The 20,585-nt window shown below is 42.3% G+C and overlaps 2 protein-coding genes and 2 non-coding genes across 5 annotated transcripts in view; 1 reads left to right on the forward strand and 3 right to left on the reverse strand.

Annotated features, from left to right (window-relative positions):
- invs (inversin) overlaps positions 1-4,284 on the forward strand; it is a 36,970-nt gene extending 32,686 nt beyond the window's left edge. The window contains exons 18-19 of the mRNA XM_026183965.1: positions 3,956-4,042; positions 4,125-4,284. Coding sequence (XP_026039750.1) covers positions 3,956-4,042; positions 4,125-4,240 — 203 coding nt within the window. The 3' untranslated portion in view covers positions 4,241-4,284. The remainder of the gene's footprint in view (positions 1-3,955; positions 4,043-4,124) is intronic.
- On the reverse strand, positions 2,413-2,485 carry trnat-ugu (transfer RNA threonine (anticodon UGU)). Its single transcript has one exon. It is a non-coding gene; the product is annotated as a tRNA-Thr (tRNA).
- On the reverse strand, positions 3,677-3,749 carry trnat-ugu (transfer RNA threonine (anticodon UGU)). Its single transcript has one exon. It is a non-coding gene; the product is annotated as a tRNA-Thr (tRNA).
- A 583-nt stretch (positions 4,285-4,867) lies between the features above and the next one.
- tex10 (testis expressed 10) lies at positions 4,868-20,495 on the reverse strand. 2 transcript variants are annotated; one of them, XM_026183967.1, is made up of 16 exons: positions 20,195-20,495; positions 19,750-19,946; positions 19,070-19,257; positions 18,650-18,976; positions 18,347-18,559; positions 17,980-18,232; positions 17,767-17,879; positions 14,998-15,245; positions 14,782-14,917; positions 12,871-13,040; positions 8,660-8,837; positions 7,661-7,883; positions 6,057-6,137; positions 5,702-5,886; positions 5,412-5,622; positions 4,868-5,313 (listed from the first exon to the last, which is right to left on the reverse strand). In XM_026183967.1, the coding sequence occupies exons 2-16, from the start codon at positions 19,930-19,932 to the stop codon at positions 5,191-5,193; spliced, it is 2,832 nt and encodes a 943-aa protein (XP_026039752.1). In that variant the 5' UTR covers positions 19,933-19,946; positions 20,195-20,495; the 3' UTR covers positions 4,868-5,190. The 2 variants fall into 2 exon arrangements, with proteins under 2 accessions (XP_026039752.1, XP_026039751.1); XM_026183966.1 differs by having other exon boundaries at positions 19,750-19,949; positions 20,195-20,494.
- Positions 20,496-20,585: the final 90 nt, after the last annotated feature.

Here is a 20,585-nt window from a genome sequence, read left to right on the forward strand (position 1 = left end):
TAATATGCAAATTGTCATGACCATTGATCAACAACCACTGATCAAAGCCCACTGATCAAAGACCATTGATCAACTTACTTGTTTTGCATCGGAAACCATAGCAAAATACAGAGAGTGTCCCTAGCAGCCATAAGAGAGAAGGATGCCACACCGAGGATGTGGACAAGTAGGTGAAAGATTTGTCTGACATACAACTCACCCAAGCAGCGAAAATCATCCTTACAAAAAGGTTGAACTTTGCTGTTATGCTGAAACAAATCCACGAGTTGAACTGATCACAGCCACAGAAACAGAAATTTCAAACAACAATGTTGTAGATGTGGAAGCAGAGCAACCAGGGATGAAAGTTTAGGCCTGTCTCAGCAATGCAAATTCCCAAGCATCCAACATCAGGATGGAGGAGAGGAAGGCACTCACACCACTTAGTAATGACAACAACATAATCATCCTTCCGGCAGACAAGGGTAGGTGCACAGTCTTGCTAAAATCAGAAAGACTATCGTGAGAAAATGTTGTCACTGTTCAGTGACAAAAATACTTATGAGCCCCTGAAACGAGACCCAGGAAGTGGTTACAGGAAGAGGGTGATAGATTGTCTGAAGCAGTTAGAATAAGACAATGCTATTGACCGGACCTCATACCACAGGCTATACCCAGGGGAATCTACACCAAGTCTGTATGGTTTACCGAAGATACATAAACACGGTGTACCTTTAAGACCAATTGTCTGTATGATCAACTCGGTCACCTATAATATTTCTAAGTTTCTGGCTTCGATCCTCAACCCATTGGGGTAGGCAGCTCTGAACACCACACCCAGAACACCTTGGGTTTTGTTTAAAAGGTGAGAGATGACCATCTACACTGCAGACTTCTCTCACAACTTCACCCAGTACTTCTTGCAGAAATTCGCTGACGACTCTGCAATAGTTGACCTCATCACTGATGGGGACCACAAGGGTTACAGAGAACTGAGCCAAGGCTTTGTGAACTGGTGCCAGCAGAACTACCTCCAGATCAACACTAGAAAAACCAAGGAGCTGGTGGTAGACTTCCGCAGGCACAAACATCCTCCACTGCAACCACTAAACATCCAAGGTATGGACCTGTAGACAGCTACAGGTACCTTGGTGTTCATCTAAACAATAAACTGGACTGGACTCACAATTCAAATGCTCTCTACAGAAAAGGGAAGAGCAGGCTGTACCTGCTCAGGTCTTTTGGAGTGAAGGTCCCACTCCTGAAGACCTTCTAGGACTCTGTGTTTACCTCAGCCAACTTTTACAGTGTGGTCTGCTGGGGCAACAGGTTGGCCTTCTTAGACTGGGAGATTTCCATCAGTAATGGGGGACATTTAAAAGCTAATGTGTACTGTAAACCTGTGCATACGGATCAGTATTTAAGTTCTGACTCTCATCATCCACTGGAGCACAAACTGGGTGTCATCAGGACGCTACACCATAGAGCGAACACCATCCCTACAGACACAGCAGCCACGGAAGCAGAAGACCAGCAGGTCAAGAAGGCCCTGAGTAAATGTGGTTATCCCAGCTGGACATTTATCAGAAATCTTCAGGAGAGAAGGACAACTGATGCCTAAGCAAAAACACGTAGTGATCCCCTATGTTTCAGGAGTATCAGAACTGTTGCTACATTGCTACGTCCAGATGAACAGAATCAACCTTTTGAGATTTAATTACCTGGATGATTAAGAATGCATCAAGACTCTTTTTAAGGGAGTTTCTGTCCAGGCGATGTGTGCAGCTGCATCCTGGGCCTCACCTCACACATTTGCTAGATTTTACAGGCTAGATATAACAGCACCTAACCAGGCATATTCAGTCCTCAGTGCATGTTCTTCACAGCTGGGAGCTTCTTCCCTGTGAAGTACTACTGGGGACAGTTGTCTTCTAAACATGCATGTCTGGCAATCCGGGAGTTAGTATTTGTCCCCCTAGTGTGACACAAAATGAATGCTATGAAAGAGAACTTAAGGTTATGTCTATAACCCCGGTTCTATGAGTAGTATGAGCGAGTGTTTCACCAGACCACCCTCTTTGCTAGGGAAGTGAGGAAAAGGTGGGCTTGTTTTGAATTACATCTGATGCTATGTCAGCCTATTATATAGGGAGGCCCTAGCCTCTCCTGACATGGGCATCACTTAGCCAGCCTGTAAGGGCTCACAGACCGAGCAGCAGGTATACAGTGACCTCGACGTCCACCTTTGCTGTAGCGTTTGTTACGCATACCAATTACGTCATGGGATGCTCAGCCGAGTTGCTATAATGACAACAACGCACTTTCTGTGGTACTTGATTGTAATGAAAAACCAGTCGTTCCGAGTTGATCTGAGTAGGTTCTAATGGAAAAGGGGCTTATGTGTCCACCTAGAGGAGGACAAAAACATTTACTAGGCCCCAGCGAGATTTGAACTCGCAACCCCTGGTTTACAAGACCAGTGCTCTAACCACTGAGATATAGGGCCTTTGCTGACATAACACCCATGGATACACTACATAAAGACAACCGTAGCATAGCTCAAGTGTGGGTGTGGACTCTGAACTTGATCAAACAGTTAAAGGAGTGCCCAGGGCTTTAGTATCCAACACTAGCTGCCTTGTGTTCAGAGACCATTCACATTGCATTGCTGGAAACCTTAATTTCACCCACACTTTACTGTGGGACGTTTTTTTCCACATCCTCATATATCCCCCCACACAGAAAGTATCTAAAATTTGCTTTCCAGGAGATAGCATATGAGTTTGTGGTCCTGCCTTTTGGCCTCTCACAAGGGTGTTTGTAAAATGCACCGAGGCAGCAGTGGCCCTGCTCGGGGAAAAGGCTTTCGGGTAGCCACATACTTCAACGACTGACTGGTGGCAGACCCCAACTGCCTCCAGTCAGTGTGGAAAAGAGCACGCTGAGACCAACTCAACGCACTACTTTCATAGGGCTCAGGTCTAGACGTCTCTGGGTGAGAGCATTTCTGTCCTCAAAGAGAACATTGGCCATACAGTCATCCCTAGCACTGTTTCGCAGAGGCAACCCAAGTTATCCTCAAACAGTCCCAGAGGCTGCTAGCTTCCTTTGTAGTGATGATGCCACTGAACATGGGACTTTCAGAAGTGGGTAGGATCACAGGGACTAGACCCTCACTGTGACGGCCACCATCATGTGAGAGTCTCTCCAGACTGTTCATTTGTGCTCCATGAGTGTAAGAAACAAGATTTCCTGTCTCAGATTGTTACCGTGGGGATGGTTTCAGCCAAGAAGGTAAAATTTCTGTGCTTGAAGACAGCTCTATTGATTATTTTAGCTTCAGCTACGTTTGTAGGAGAAATCCACGCTCTTTCAGTGTAGAGGTTGTGAAATGAGTTCTCCCCAAATAGGTATGCCACAGTGGCTGCATACCTTGTTTCCAGTCTGTGCTCTGCGTATCCATATGGACAGAACCCAGAGTTTTAGACAAAGTGACCAGCTGTTTGTAGCTTGCGCTAAACCACATATAGAAAAGCCTGTGCCTAAAGAGCGCCTTTTCCACTGGATAGTTCGAGCAATTTCCCTGGCCTATTCTAGTAGGGGTCTTAAGCCTCTTGCTGGCTTGTGTGCAGATTCCACTAAGGGTCTGGCAACCTTGGTCCTGTAAAAAAATATTTACAGGACCAAAAAGTTTGCTAGGCCCCAGTGAGATTTGAACTCACGACCCCTGGTTTACAAGACCAGTGCTCTAACCACTGAGCTATAGGGCCTTTGCTGAAGTAACACCCATGGATACACTACATAAAGACAACCGGACAACAGAACAAGCAAGGGTGTGAGCCCTGGACTAGATCAACCAGTTAAAGGAGCGCCCCAGGCTTTGGTATCCAACATCAACTACCTGTGTTCAGAAACCATTCACATTATGTAGCTGGACAGCTTAATTTCATCAGCTCTTTACTTTACTGCCCTTTAGGCAACTCAAAGTCCAGACGAGGGCGTTCATTTCGGGACTCTCAGTCTCAGCTGCTCTTGGACATCCCTCAACGCACCCAGAGCCAGTGTAAGTGCCTGTGCACACAAACACACCTTTATTTATCAAGTACAAGTTTCTACAAAAGTTATTAAATGCTTGTCTTTTTTAGTGAGCGGTATAGACTGTGTGCCTTTGACTGACACCATGAATCAAGCCAAGCTCTACTCTTACCACCTGAGACCACATAGCGCAGGACAGGGGACACGAGGCCGGGGAAAACATTGAAAAACCACACACACACACACACACACACACACACACACACACACACACACACACACACACACACACACACACACACACACACACACACATCATGTTCTTTGATGTTTTCTCAGCTGGCTGATAGTCTTGCCTCTATAGAATTACTCTACGCATTGTTCACTCAATGTGCCAAGTTTTCTAAAATTAAGCCATATGACATCAGAGCCATGACCTCACAGGGTGGGGTTAAGTCTACAGAAAATGGTGTGTGTAAAAGATAACCTTTCATCCATTGTGGAAGGAACACATACACACTCCATCTCCCTCCTTCTCCGTTGCTGTCGCACACACACTGAGATAACCTTTCCTCCCGTTGTGGAGAATGAGGCAGTCTATCAACAGCCAGTCATAGAGATAGCCCACCTGCAGCCACCGAGACACACACACACACACACACACACACACACACACACACACACACACACACACACACACACACACACACTCTCTAGTCTTTGCTGTTCTTTTTTATTTGCACAGAACAATCTTTATTATGTACTTTTATAAATATATACTGGATGTTTTAAAATGTGTTATTAAAAAAAAATGTGAAAAATAAAAACTAAAACAAAAGAAAGAGTCCTCTGATTTAACTTCATTTTGCCTTTATTCTGCTTACCCACCACTCCTTTTAATACAAAGTCACTTAAGTAGCCACTGGACGACCGTTCAGTATTAACACTCAAAAAAGAGAATACACAGTTACCAGGGCTGTGAAAAAAACAGTAAAGAAGAAAGGACAAGAATGTGGAGTACTTTAAAACAAAAAACAAAAAAGTTCTCATTGTCTTCTGTATGAAAGTGTGATCATGTGTACTTGTCACTACTGAGCCCTGCGTGTTGTCATTGTGACTGTAACATGTTTGGGAGGCTAAACTGAGCAATACACCACGTACTGTTGGGCGCATCCGTTAGTATATGTCTCGAAGGCCCAGATTACCACGGTGAGCAGACGAGCCGTGAGCCACGGTGACGCTGTAACAGTAGAGCAGGTCTGTCAGCCACTGCTCCCTGGTTGCACCCCGGGAGAACCTCTGAAACACACGTACAAAGTAATCTGGTGATCAATCTCCATCCGTGTCATTCAAATACCTTCAATTGAATATGCCTGCATCTGTGTGGGCGCGTTTACCGTGAGGTGCTGGAGGATTTCTTGCAGCAGAGTGGTGTTGGCCAGCAGCTGGCTGTGGAGCGACGTGTGCTGCAGCAGCATGGAGAGAATCTGTCCAAGCTGCGGCAGCTCCTCCTCGTTCAGATTGGCAACGCGCAACGACTGCAGGACAACCCGCAGCAGGCGAGGAATGCTGCTCAGCGCTGTCACGCAAGCACCCCAAATTGCTTCCCTGCAAATGTCAAGCAAGGGTGTTAACACATTCGATCAAAATCAATCAGCACAGATCACTGAAAGAGTTTCAAGCACACCTTTTGTGGTTGGTTTCAGTAGGTGCCTCCTGCTGCAGGGTGAGGAGCAACGACAACAGGCTGAGGCAGCACTGTGACAAGAAGCGCAACACAGGCTCAAGGGGCAGGACTGAGAGATCCAGCAGTCTGGATACAGCTCTCAGCAGCCCGGCCGCCATGCTGTCGGAAACCACCTCTAACTTGGTCTGAGACACACACACACACACACACACACACACACACACACACACACACACACACACACACACACACACACACACACCAAAAGTATAAATAAAATAAAACTGCCATAAACAAACTTTATGTAAAAAAATCAGTGTGATTTACTGCATGCTTAATAACAACAGTCTCTTACCAGGTAGTTGCAAATGCCAGTTTGTAAGATGTCAAAGCACTGAGACTTTGAGCCCAGAGTTTCCAGACAGTGGCACACTTCCTATAAATCAAACAGTTATTTTGGTTATGACCATATTCATACATGTGTCTCACTGATGCAATGATTTCAAAGTCCGAATGTGTGACTGAGGGATCTGACTGCAGATATGTAAGCACACGAGCTCTAAAACAGACATACACACTCCATCAACAGATTTTCTGCTCTTATTTAATCTTTTTGTTAAAAAAAAAACAAAAAAAAAAAAAAAAAAAACCACAACTTTTTATTTTGTTGCATTCTTCACAAATACAGGTACAAAAACAAAACAAAAACAGGAAGAAGGAAACTAAGTATGTAACTGGATTACATACATCAGTTTCTCCCAGTTTATTGTAAATTGATCACCATAATATTTGAATAAAAAGTAATTCTCTCAGTTTCTTGAATATTACTCACTATGGCAATCCATTTATTCTCAGCTGGGGGTTCAGATTTAAAGATTTTACAGGTTACTGCTAAAATCCTTAATAAGTATTTATCTTTGACAGGTAAACTGCTCATAATTGTACAAAAAAGAAAAATTACTCTCTCTTCCAAATAACAGTGTGCACTGCCCTTGTTACCTCCTCCCAACGTATTTTTAAAAAAATATTTTAACTCCATGGTGGCCCATAAAAAAAAAAAGAAAGCATACAGAAAGAATGCAATATTCCCGATTGTCACTTGACTACCAAAGATGTGACATACAAATTACTTTTAGTTTCAGTTTCACTATTTTCACTTTCCAGATTGTCAGCAAGTGAGTGGTTTCAGGTCTAAACCACCGACATGCCACTAACTTTTTAAAAGTGAAAAATAAGGCTCAGCTTTCCGTCATTAACTTGAAATCCAAATCAAATTTCTCATTAACTTTTATCAAATTTAGGTGCGTGTGTGTGAGCCGGTGGGTGTCTGAACGGTGCACCTGTTGGCATTCTCGCCGTCATTAAAAACAATCCCATCTCATTAGCCGAACTGGAGTTGACACAGTCCGTCCTTAATGCCGCCCCCCCTTCCTTCCATCCTCACCAAGCGTCCCCCTCCGCTCCCCCTTCCTTCCACTTCCCTATGATTGACTCAGACAGGGAGATGAGAGAGGTAGGATCTGAGACCTTAATTGAGGAGCTGAATTAGTGATTATAAGCCCCCCACTTGCTCACACACTCACACACTCTTGCCCCAGGGCACAGTTACGTTAACGGTAATTTCTGTGCAGAAATGTCACTCTCCCATCATGCCATGGGCTCTCATTAGCATTTGTGCATATCCACTATGCCCGATAACCACGCATCTCCAACCTGCGCAATGCGATAAACGTTCCCCTCTCAGCCGGAGTGCAACGATAAAGCTTCCACCCTCTGAGCTCAATAGGAGAGACGAAGAGAGACCGGGGGGACCGACAGACCACAGCTGTGTCCAGAATATCAAAACAATGTCTTTTCTACCCCTTCCTTCACCTGCAAGTCTGGGTCTCCTCCAGATTTATTTCTAATGTTAAATTAAGGGTTTAGGTGTGGGATTAAAAAGGTGAACAGTGAACACACCTCAACAATGTCCCAGTGGTGTGTGAACTGCTCCAGCGGGGTGGGGTAGAGGCTGAGAGGTGAAAGAGCGACGGGAGGCAGGACACTGTCATCCTCTGCCTCCTGCAGGGAGGCGAGCTGTTCGGACGAGAAGCCTATGAGGGTGGAGAACAGGAAGCTGAAATAGTCCACGTGCTGCAATGCCGCTTCCTGGCTCCCAGCTGTCCAGCTGCTCAGAGGGGACCTGGAGAACATAATCAGTGATCATGTTACACAATCAAAAACCCTGAATTGTTATTTGAATCTCAGGCTTTGTAAATTTTGAAAGTTCTCACATTTCAAACACTTTAGGATTATTCAGGATTTGATTTCAGTGTTCTTCTATTTTCAAGAATATTAAGAATAACAGCACACTGAAATATAATTATGAAAACTTCTTCCTTGCCCTGTGGGGGAATATAGATTTGTAACAGTGAGAAATGTGTGTGAATAACAGGGTGTTTCATAAAGCCCGGGAGACACATGCAGACCATCTTCTCAATACTCCATGACGATCCTGCATTCCAGCCTCAAAAAGAGCTCTTTGTACAACACTCGAGACACACACACACACCCGTACACACACTCCATCCCATATGAACTCAGTACTCCCACCACTCAAAATTTGTATAACACTGCCCCACTGACATAAGAATAAGGTCAAACATTGGCAGCACACACATATCATCACAGAGAAAGGTTAACTGGGGATGATAATAGAACAAAATATAATAAAAAAAAAAAAGTGGTTTAATTGTCACAAGGAAGTTGAATATCAAAAATACAGAATATTCATCTCAGTTTATGTCAACAAGCAGGTAATAGATCATAAAAGCTGTCACTGATTTGTCTGTGAAAGAACAACACTGCCATCTGATGGTGATCAGGCAGAGCGTCGTTTGTGTGCCTGTGTGCCAGCAACCATCTGCTGTCAAACACAACTGTGTTCATGTGCTTTCCAAAGCGGGTCTGAAAGCTCACCTAAGATGTATGATACGAATCAGAGAGGCGGCGAGGCCGGCAGAGATTCGTCCAGCAGTGCAGCAGCTGCTCAGATTGGCCAGAAGAGGCTGGGACATCTTGGGGAGGAAGTAGAGCAGCTGCACCATTCGCTGCTGGGACTCTGATGGTAAGAGCACCACAACCCCATCCTGTGGATCTTCACAGACAAACAGAGATGCACAAGTCACGTGTAATTATGGACAGACAGCAATGCTGTGCACCCTGTGGGGATTTAACGAGGAGCTCTATCTGGAAAATTAGGACCAATACTTGGAAAACCAGACTATGTTGGGACCAGTAAAAGAGAAAGACGAAAGACATAACTACTACAGTATTGGCTCAGATAATGCGTCTGTGTGTGTGGTGTTCTGCCCGTCTCTGACGCACATGCTGATGTCAGAAGCTCTCAGACAAAAGGAGTCTTGTGATGGTGAATTGCTGGCTCTGCGGCAGTTTCTATCAGAAACACCCCCCCTCCTCCCCTTCCAAACCCCCTCTGTTACACACCAGCTATCCAACTATCTGACCATTCTCTGAGCTGTTCTTATGGACGGGTTTCCAGCAATGTACAAAGTTGCCTGGAGTGGCTAACACAGCGTTGTAGTGCCTCCTATGGGAACTACTCTAGTTAGAGAGTCAGATTTTTGGAGGTCTGTATACCTTTGCTAGACCTATGCATGCAACATATGAATATAAGGAAAATGACAGGAAAAAAAAAGCTTCTACACTTCTTCTTTTAGGTTAATTTTGTGATTCCAACCTCTGATTGCAAATTAATGCATTTCTACACCTACAGTATTTTTCCCTGGTCGTGATGTGTCTGTAACCTCGGAGTGTTCTTCCCTCAGTTTGGTCTTTTACACACACAAAAGTTCAAGTGAACTAAAGTCGATCAAGAGCTGCAAGAATTTGTATTTTATAGAACAGATTTAAACTGTAAAAATAAAAACTCCTTCGAGGATGCCAATGTTCACATTTTGGATAAAGACAGATGGTTTGAAAGAGGAGTGAAAGAAGCCATCTATGTCCACTGTGAACGACCATCCTTGAACAGAGGTGGTGGCTTGCGACATGAACCGCTGCCACCTACAATCCAGTTTTGAGGCACCTTAACGCCCACTCACATCTTGCATCAATTGATCTCAATAAGTCACATGATTGTTTCACCCGAAACCTGTGCTGATAATGACCCCACACCCTTTTCCACACCTTGGCTCATGTGATGAGACACATGCTCAACAGTGGGCCAACAGCCTTCTTAAGGGACAACTCCCACTAGGGCTTAAATACCTCTCCACCATGTGGTCTGAGGAACGAAGAGAAAAAAAACCACCAAAAAAAACCACACACACGGAGAAACTAACAACAGGTCAGTAATATGATTTGGTATAAAAAAAATTAATTAATTAATTTTAAAAAAAAAGAGCCTCTCAGAGAGGCAGAGGTTCATCAACCTGGAAAAAAAAAAACCTATGTCTACAAACTGGAAAAATTTCAGAAAAATGTTCCTCAACGTTAAATTACTACGTTTGTTTATATTGGAGGCCCGTGCTCTCAGGTGTGATTCCATCATGGAAATGATTGCACCGGCTCAGGAACACTTCCAGAAATCTTTGTCTAAGAACACAGTTCACCGTCCACAAGTGCAGGTTAAAGCCCTGTCATGCATATGTGCAGATGATCTACAAACACTGCAGTCTTTTAAGATGGACTGATCCAAAGAGGAAAAGAGTCCAGTGGTTAGATAAATCAAAATTGAAAATTATTTTTGGGGGAAAAAAAAAAGAAAATGGACACCATGTCCTTCAAAATAAAGAAGAGAGGGATAATCTGGCTTGTTGTCAGTGCTCAGTTTAAAAGCCAGCATCTCTGATGGTATGGCAGTTTGCACATGTGGAAAGGGACAATCAACACTGAAAGGTATATACAGGTTTTAGGGTAACATGTTCCCATCCAGATGATGGGGGGGGGGGGGGGGAGGGTGTCCCCCAGGATAGGCCTTACATAAAGACACTCTTAAAAAAACAAACAAAAAAAAATTAAAAACTTTAGACTTTCGTGATCTGAAAAGATCTTCATGCGCAACAGTGATATTATATTTCAGAAAACTGATTCAATTTGGAACATAGGCTACATCCACATGTACTTGGGTATTTTTGAAAAAGGAGATTTTCTGTTTCCTTAAAAAAAATTTAAAAAAAATTAAAAAAAAATCCCGTCCAAATGTGCAGTTTTGAAAAAAATATCTCCGTCCACATGTAAACGCTAAAAACAAAAGGTTGGCCAATCAGAAGCCTGGGAGGGAAAGACTAAACAGGGTTTTGTGCCCTCACAAAACCTTAAGCACTTCTGAAAAGTTTTTGTTTTTCTGGAACGGCAGATAATTTTGTGTTACTTTTCAAGTGCCATTTTCAAGTGCCTTCATCATTTCAAATGTTAATAATAAAGACAGTATTTTGGCTGTTGTGTAGACTCACAACTTAGGAATGAACAAAATGCATACAGCATAAATGAATTTAATTAAAAAAAAAAAAATTATTTATTCAAAACCGACATTGGGATTTGGGTTGTGAGAGCGTCTGTGTTGAATGTAGAGGCCACATCCGAAGTTCACTCTGATGCCTCTGTCTTTCTAAATGGAGGGACAATAACTCCGTGTATATGTAAGCGTGGAAAAACTGCAAATAGTAAGATTAACAGCAACACTATTTTGTCTATATACCGTAATTGTCGGGCTATAAGCCGCTACTTTTTGCACAAGCTTTGAACCCTGCGGCTTTTAGTCAGGTGCGGCTTTTCTATGGATTTTCCATGATTTTTGTCATATCGTAAGACGATTTGTTTTGTTTGTTCCGCTGTTGTACGGCACTACGTTGCCTGGCGGAAGGATCGGGGTTCAAGAGTGGTATGTTAGTCACATGTCCGTCCGCCAGGCAACGTAGTGCCGTACGAAGTAGCGCGAAAAACAAACTTCAAAGTAGCGCTACACATTCAGCGGGAGGCATGGATGACGAGCGGCGATAAACTTGCGAAAAGCAAGTTATGCCCAACTCCACCGGTGGATTCTGACAGCGTGGAAAAGTGCGAAAACATCCACGATCACCAATGGATTTTGAAGGGCTGGACTGCTGCATGATGGAGAGGAGGACACCGCCACGGCCCTTCAGAGGGTGTTCGACTCTGACACTGACAACGAGGATTTCTTTGGTTTTGAAAGTGACAACGAAGGAGAGAAGAAGAGTGGATGACGAAGCCATCCTGAGCCTGTTTGTATCCGACATTGGAGAAGAGGACTTTGGTGGTTTTAGAGCGCAGGAAGAAGAGAAAGATGGTGAATGACTGACTTTTCTTCTTGTTACAGCCGTGTCACTGCACCTGAGCCTAAAAGGTAGGCCGAATCTATTTTTCTGGTGTGCTGTAGGTTACTGTTATGTACTACATGTGCAAATATGTACCCATAACTTGTTTTTCAAAATATTAATAAAAGGGGTGTGTCTCCAAACAGCCATCTCTTTCCTGACAATTCCCTTTGTGCATATTCTCTTACATATGATAAGTCAACATTGAAACACCTGCGGCTTTTAGTCAGGTGCGGCTAATGTATGTACAAAACAGGATTTTCCCCTGATTTTAGCTTGTGCGGCTAATATTCAGGTGCGCTTTGTAGTCCGGGAAATACGGTAATTTATTTCATGTAAACAATAAGGTGTGCGTGAGTAAATCTCCGTTTCCACACCTAAACACAAAAACTGAGTTTTCGAAAATCTCCACCCTGCCAGGAGTTTTTTTTTTAAATGTCCGTTTTCAGTGAACCAAAACATCATTTACATGTGGACGAAAGGCCCAAACGCATAGAAAAATCTGCGTTTTCAAAAATATCCGTGTACGTCTGGACGTAGCCATAATCTGTGCTGGTTAGGTCTGCATCATGAATAACCATGGCGATGTATCCTGGTAATAAGTGAACCACCTCCATAATACTGAAAACTCAGGACTAAACTTGAGGGAACCTTTAACAGTCCAAATCCTGCTTCGTTGTGCAGATCTCTGGTAGCAGGAGTCACATCATGACAGATTACACACTTCAGGGGTCTCAGTTCTCAAGTATGATTGCTGCATTTGCTCCCCCACCCCAAAAAACATTTCTCAAGCGGCCCCAAACATTATGATCACTGCATTTTCATGCTCACCATACAGCGTGCAGGCATGCGTCTGCAGACTGCTGAGCATGTCTTTGTTGCCTCGAGAAGCAGCGGCCTGGATGGAAAGGATGAGCTGCGCAGACAGCATTGGGTTACGGTGGCCCAACTGGGACAACTGCACAGGAAGAGATGCCAACCAGCGAGACAGCACCTTGCTCCTTCAGAGAGAGACAAAAAGGGCATGTGAACCCAAGGCCACCACATCAAGGCCTGATGTTATTACACAACTGTCACAGTTCTTACATCTGAGCACAAGTTAATGTGACCACAAAAGTGAGACAGATTTATTTTTACACTACATTTTGTTTACGAGCAAAAATAAAGCTATTCAGGGAAGCCACAGATGTGATAATGGTTAGTTTTGATTTTGTTCTTTGTAGTTTGGGACAGTTAAGAAACAATTACATGAAAAAAAAGCATAATTTCATGTGGACTGTGCAACACATGATCATCATAAATCTTCTACAATCTTTTATTCAGAACAAGTTAAATGGATAGTCTGAAACTCAGAAACAATGCAGCTGTAGGAGAGGACTGTGGTATATGTGCAGTGCTTCACAGTTTAATAATTACTCCATGTTTTAGATGTGTTAAGAGGGATACATGAGTTTATTTTTGCTGTGGTGACAGTTACATGATTTGGCTGCACAGTCACGCCATATAAAAATAAAATCAATCAATTCCGACCTCCTCAGAATCAGCTAGAATATTTAATGAAGGCATGAAAAACTTTCCTTTCACAATAAGACAATTTTTTTCCTATTTACGGGCCCTTAGAGTACACAGCATAGGGCTGAAATATGACTAGTTTTGATTTATGTTATTTTTTCTAGTATTTTTGGAGCTCTTATAACTTATAGAGCGCAAAAGATATCCTAGTGGAATTTCCAGGGCTGGAAAATTATTTTAAACTCTCTTAAACTCTTTAAATCAACTCCATTTTACACACACTTCAATGCCGCAATCTAAAGCCAGTTCTGGTTCTTGTTCAGTACAGTTTTTTTTCTATGACCACCAGTGAGCATCAATATCATGGGATATATCAAAGTTCAGCAGCAGAACTGATCCAATTTACTGGCTTTGATGTGGAGTAACAAGCATTTGTACTCTAGATCTTTTATCTGTTTGCTGATTTACTGGAGAAAACTTCAAAAAGACAATTTTGGGCAACAGCATATTAAAGCTCTACTTTTCACCTACAAGTTTTCTTCTTTATCAGAATAACCTGTAATATAATTAACATTATAACACTCTTATAACAGTTTTCCCTGCAATTTGAGCTTGGATCACAGAGGGCCAGGGGGATACTCTCCTTGCATTTGTTGCTTTACTGCCTATTCAGCTCGTGACTATTTTCTTTTGGCATGTCCCCTTTACTCACTTTACTAAGCTGCTGTCACCTCATAGTCCTGATCCGGGGACCCTCCAGAGCCTTCATCGTGAGAGGCTTTGATAGATTTTACATGGAATGACCCGTATACAAGAACTCTAAATCAGAAGCTAGCAAAATGTGAGCTGGGACAACTGCTTGGGCATAAAGTCACTGCAGGGGATGCCTGAATGATGAAGGAGAAACTACTTTCAGCTGCTTCCTTAATCATAAGTGGATGCTACAGCAGGTAGCTCTGTGTTTGCAATTTAAAATATATTTTTCCTTAAACCAGATTTTTGTCCTGTCACGGCAGAGAACCAGGGATCTTTTGCTTGTTTGGCCAAAGTGTAAACTACTAAATTATGTAGAAAAATACGACAAAAAACTCAAATGAATGATTATTTATGCTGATGCTATCATCCTGCCTTCTATATCTCCAACAATTATGCCATGTGGTGCATGAACTTTTGGAAAACAGCTGTTCAAAAATCCTACTTGTTAAGGCAAGGCAAGTAAGAACAAGTTACCTGGTTAGGTGTGCATACCCTTGCTCCTGCAGGTAAAGCTTGCTGTAGAACGATAGCAGCAGTGATCGTGTCTGCAGAGGGAGGTTTCTTTGCTTGTAGTAGATATACACTGCTGCCAACAGGTCCTCTGTCACTGCTGCACAAACATGGACATTATGACACAGTTTTAACATCTCTCTCTAATTAATATATATAAATATATAAATATATATTTACTTTTGCTTCTTTGTGTTAGCACCATCTTCCACACGGTACCCAGCAGCATTTGCAGCTGCCTGTAGCTCAGCTTCACTCCGCTACCCAGAGTGTCTCGGACAAACGTACTCAGTGGTGTCAGCCAGTCTCCATCTGCCTCTTGGCCAACGCCCTGCTTCTGGCTAAGGGACACCATCACCTGGCAGAGTGTGATGTTGAGGGCAAGAGGATCCACAGTTGGACCAGGAAGGGCTGCTGTCTGTTTGCTCCTGAAGAGTGCAGAGTGAGATGAGGGCAATCTTAGCTAGTCTGAATTTCATACACAGTAAATAACCACCAGTAGAGGATCAGACTGTATTGGCTGCTTAAATCTTTTACAGTTTTTAAAACGAAGAACTCAAAACTTGCAGTTTAGAGCTATGCACAAACATATAGGTGAAAAAGAAAAAAAAACAACCAAAACTTTACAAAAAAAAAAATGTATGAATTAAAAAAAAAAAAAAAAGTTCTTAAATAGATGGCAGTCAGCCTCCAACAAGTCAACATCTATTATCCATTCAAATATGGCAAAAAAATACAAATTTGTATTAATACAAATGTAAATAAAAGAAGATGTGAATTTAAATATTTTGAGAAATGTAAACATTTTAAGCATATCATGTTTGTGTTCCTCATCAGTGCCTTTGATGGCAGATCGTTAAGCTTCCCTGCATCTTATCACAAGCTGTGAGTCAAGAGAAAAGTGTGAAACAGGCAGAGGAAAAGTGTAATGTGATGCATCCTTGGGCAATGAGGCATCTAACTTATTTATTAATAATATTAAATCTAATGTCATTAATAAATAAGAGGCAACATTGCGGCACAGTGGTTACAGCTGTCCCCACAGGTTAACAGAACTCACCTGCCTCACATAAAGTAGGTTCTGGGCTTAAACCCCTTTGTGGTTTCTTTGCTCTTTTCTACTCAGTTGATTACTCAAAGCACTTTCTTACTGCAAGTCTCACTCACCCAATCACACACATCTATGCCTAAGCACTTTCTCACGTTCACTCAAACTGATTCACCGCGGCAACGCGAGGATACTTTATCATTTACAATTTGAACTGATTTTCTGATTGGTAGACAGCCGACTCTACCACCTAAGGCCTGATTTAGACTTCTGTGTTAGGGCTGTTCGATATAACGATATATATCGAATGACGATATAAAAACATCTATCGTTTCATTTTACGCTGTCGTTTGTTTCATGGTGTCGCAAAATAAACTGTTTACGGCAATATTTTTTCACCGTTCTGATGGTCACTGTAGTGGCTATATTAATTTCTTAAAGTTCTCTCTTTCTCTTATATTTAATATAACCACACTACTGATGGACAAGCGCCTGTTTTTATGCGTTGTGGTTAGCAACAACGACAGTAACACCATGGCGTGTCCGCTTGCTTATGTACCACATAAACCTTTCACAATAAAGCTCAAGATCCTGTTGAGACTTTTCAAAATAAACTGAATCACGTGAAAGAGCAGATTATTTATGGATGAGAAGTAAAAAAAAGAGCCGCCAGGTGCTAAAAAAATAAATAAGCAGTGTCAGCTGATAGAAAAAAATAAATAAATGTTGGGACTTCTTTCTCTCCTGGCCTGCTCTTTGTTGTGGTCAGATTTCTCTGGGCAAACCGATTTGTCCCTCTAGACTTTTTTGTACATTCTCACACGTCCATTCTGATAGTTTCCAGTAATTTTCTGATATTTGTGAGTCCTTACAGTGATGCTAGGGTTATTATTCCTAATAAACAGGCAATGATTGTTAAATTCAAAAACTGTAGCAAAAAAGGAGCCATAAATGCACAAAAGGAAATAACGGTACTAAACAGGCCAATCAAGGCAGCTGCAGGCTGCGTCAAACTGCCATGTAGTTACATTTCCAGCAAGATGTACGTCAGGTTACGCCATAAGGTTTCAGATGGGTTTGCAGTTATGGCGTAAATTTCCAACTGAAGCATTAGCCACAGTCTCCCTGGGTACTCCAGCTTCCTTCCAGAGTCCACAGAAAATCGACTGTAGGCATAAATTTCAATAGTTGTCTGCCCTTCTGTGTCAGCCGATCAACAGGCTGCTGACCGGCCCAGGATGTACACTGGTTGTCTTTACAGTGGTTGCCTGTCCCTTTTAAAATGATAGACCTTCTACACCTATACACTCCACAAAGGTCTCTCAGATAAACTGACAAGTCACTCCTTGCTGTCCCCATGTCGAGACTGAAACACTGGGGGGACGGAGCTTTCGCTGTTGTGGACCCTAAATTATGGAATAAGCTGCCCCTCCATATTAGGCTGGCCCCAACACTTGAAATGTTCAAATCACTTTTAAAAATACACCTTTTTTCCAAGGCTTTTTAGGAGTAGTACTAGAGTCAGCTTTTAGTCAGTTTTAGGTCACTCTTAATCTTTTTATTTTGTTAATTTTATTCCTTGTATATTTTATTGTCCGTTTTACTCATGTTTTATATTTAATATATACTGATTTATTTTTATCTTCCTTTTTTCACTTATGTATTTATTTTATTGTTATTTATATATACTTCTTTTTCTGCTTAATGCATGTTTTTTTAACTGTTATCTCTGTTTTTTTTATTACTGGAAAGCACTTTGGTCAACTATGTTGTTTTTAAACTGCTCAATAAATAAAGTTAGATTGGACTGGATTGGATGTACCCCACTTCTCACCCCATGACAGCTACGTATTAATAAAAACACCAAAGATAAAAAGAATGCCAAGAATGAACTTTCTTACCTTTTGAGATCAATTTTCTTTTTATGTCTGGGTGTATCCCGGCTCCCATAGGGAAAGTTTTTAATGAAGTGCTGCTTAAAATCTCCCAGGTATTCTTTACGGAACCACGCATCCTAAAGAAAACAAAAATATCTGTGAGGTTGATCAAACATTTACATTAAAATAAAATGAAAAAACAAAACAAAAACAAAAGACATGCAAGTCACATCTCACCAGTGCATCCTGGTTCTCCCGCTGTGGGGCCAGTTTTCTCAGCAACTGCAGAATAGACAAGACCTGGAACATTACTGACATGGCATCTGGAGTGAGTAGGTGGGCCCCCTCTGTGTTATTCCACGGGCTGTCATTGGTGCTGGCCTCGACCCACACTTCCAGCAGGAGAGGCACAAGAGTAGCTGCAAACTTTTGAACAGTCTCAGCTGAGTCTAGACCCTCACTTACTGTAGCTCCTGGATCCTGCTCAGGTCTGCACAGTGAAAGAATAAAAAAAAAAAACAAATGAAAAAACAAAACAAACAAAAAAAAAAGAAGCTTAAACTGAACTATTTCTGGACGGCTACTAAAGTCAGAGATTTCATACCTAAGTTTAAAGGTGGAGTGTGGAGTTGGTTTGGCCCCAGAATGTTCATAAATCTTAACTCCAACCTTGCTGTACGTTAGCTCTTCCCAGTTGAGATGAAGAGGTGTAAATCGGCCCTCTCCACTAGAACCAAAAACTCTTTCAGTTGGGACAGACATATCACTTTCCTCCGTTGGTCTTTCCTCAACAACTGCCTGGAGAAAGCGCCCAAGCCTGAGATACAAGTACAACAAACAGGAAGATTGGGATTCAGAGTTATTCACTTAGATTTTTCCTGATTGTGTTTACATGCAGCTTCCATACCTGAGAAGAACAGAAAGCCGCCACTGCTGGCTCGTCACAGCCCTGTTAGGGTTGATGGACAGCGCCCAGGTCCAAGCCTTGGAGTCTGAAGCTTTTTTGGCTCCTCCACTGTTCTGTCTGTGAGAGATCATCTCTAGGAAGTTAGTGAGGAGAACTGCAGGCCGTGCGGCTAGCAGAGCAGGGTAGTGCTCTAGGAACACGTCGAGGACATTTATGGCATCCTCCTGGATTCCTGTCTCGATATGCGTCATAGCACAAGACAAATGAGCACTGAGGAGGGGGAAAAACGGTGCCACGCGTTCTGCAGGCACACACTGTGCAATATACCTGTAAGCAAGTTAAAACAAGTTTGTTTACTTTAGACACATTTAAACAAAGAAAAAAAATGTGTTTGTTGTAGTTTTGACATGCTTGTCTAACCTGAGCACACGTGCAGCTGCCACACGAACATTGTGATCCTTGTCTGTTAAAACAGCTGCCACTTCTGAAAGCAAGCGTGAAAGATGCTGCTCTAACAAAGAGGGACTGATGGACAGCAACTCTTTCAAACCTAACAAGGCACTGTGTTTCACATTCGCGTTGTAATGGTGCAGCTGAGACAGGAGGTCCTGTGGAAGGAGGGAATAAAATGAGATAAATTTGTTTCTGTTGTTCTTCTTCGTTTGGCTGCTCCCTTTAAGGGTCACCACAGTGATCATATGCCTCCTCACAGTAAATGTCTCCAAACCATAGATTACAGCACTCTTGCAGCTTTCCTTCAGTCAAAAATCACCCATCTCCGTCCACTGCATGCACTCTTTTCTTCACATCTTATGTACACTGTCTGTTGCTTTGCATGTCTGACACCAGGTATTTAAACTCATCCACCTTCACAACCTCTAATCCTTGCATCTTCGCCTTTCCACCTGCCTCACTCTCATTCACACACATTTATTCTGTCTTGCTTCTAATGACTTTCATTCCTCTTCCGTCCGCAACATATTTCTACTTGCTCTCTACTCTCACTACGGAAGAAGACGAACTTGTTATATTCAATGAAACAAGCCTATAGCATGCTTTTTTTTAAACTTGCTAAAATCTGAAAAGATCTCAGATCTTACATTAATACCGAGCTGTTTGTGTGTTGTGGGTCCACTCGTGTCTCTCTTTAGCTGCTCAGACAGATAGATCCCCTTGGACCGAAAGTTGGTGTTGGTGGCGTTATCAGCTCTGGGCTTCTTCTTTCCCACTTTTAGCTTCACTTTCTGGAAGTCATCCTGCCTCTTCTTCTTTTTGGCCTTCATCTCTGCAGTCTAGACTGCTGTCAGTGTAATGACACATGAAGGTAGCGGGAAGTGAATTAATGCACTCATTTTAATGACACATAAACCTATGGTAAATCAAACACGTATCAATAATAACATAATTTGTGTCAGGACCATTAACATTGTTATTTTTACTCTCAATAGTACATTTCGATACTCAGCAGCACAGCTAGCTTGCTTTGCTAACTTATCTATCATTTCCCTGCAACAGTTTTTAGCGGTAGTAGTTAATTGTACTCACCACAATAAAAATGTCTGCAGTCTAAAGTCGGAAATTTACACTACATAAAGCATCCATTAAAATGTGTCCACCCGGCTAACGACTAAACATACACACACATAAACAAAGAAAATGATCTTTATTCGGTCTCGTGTGGCTACATTGGGTCCTTTGATTATGTGTGTGTACATGGTCACAAAGAGTGCGCCTTAGATGTGTGCACTTCAGCTGCTGCTCCTGCGGGGCTTATAATAAATGAAACCACCAAACTGGGGAAAAGTGCGAGTTTATAGCTGCTCGAGCGTCATCATGTGCGCAAACTTGAAATAAAATGAAAAACACAAGCCTTCTTTTCTTAGGTAATTCACTATTTCTCTTCAATTTTGCTGCTGGACGCTAATGCGGTGTATAA

This window comes from Astatotilapia calliptera, chromosome 11 (assembly GCF_900246225.1).
Source record: "Astatotilapia calliptera chromosome 11, fAstCal1.2, whole genome shotgun sequence".
Lineage (NCBI taxonomy): Eukaryota > Metazoa > Chordata > Actinopteri > Cichliformes > Cichlidae > Astatotilapia > Astatotilapia calliptera.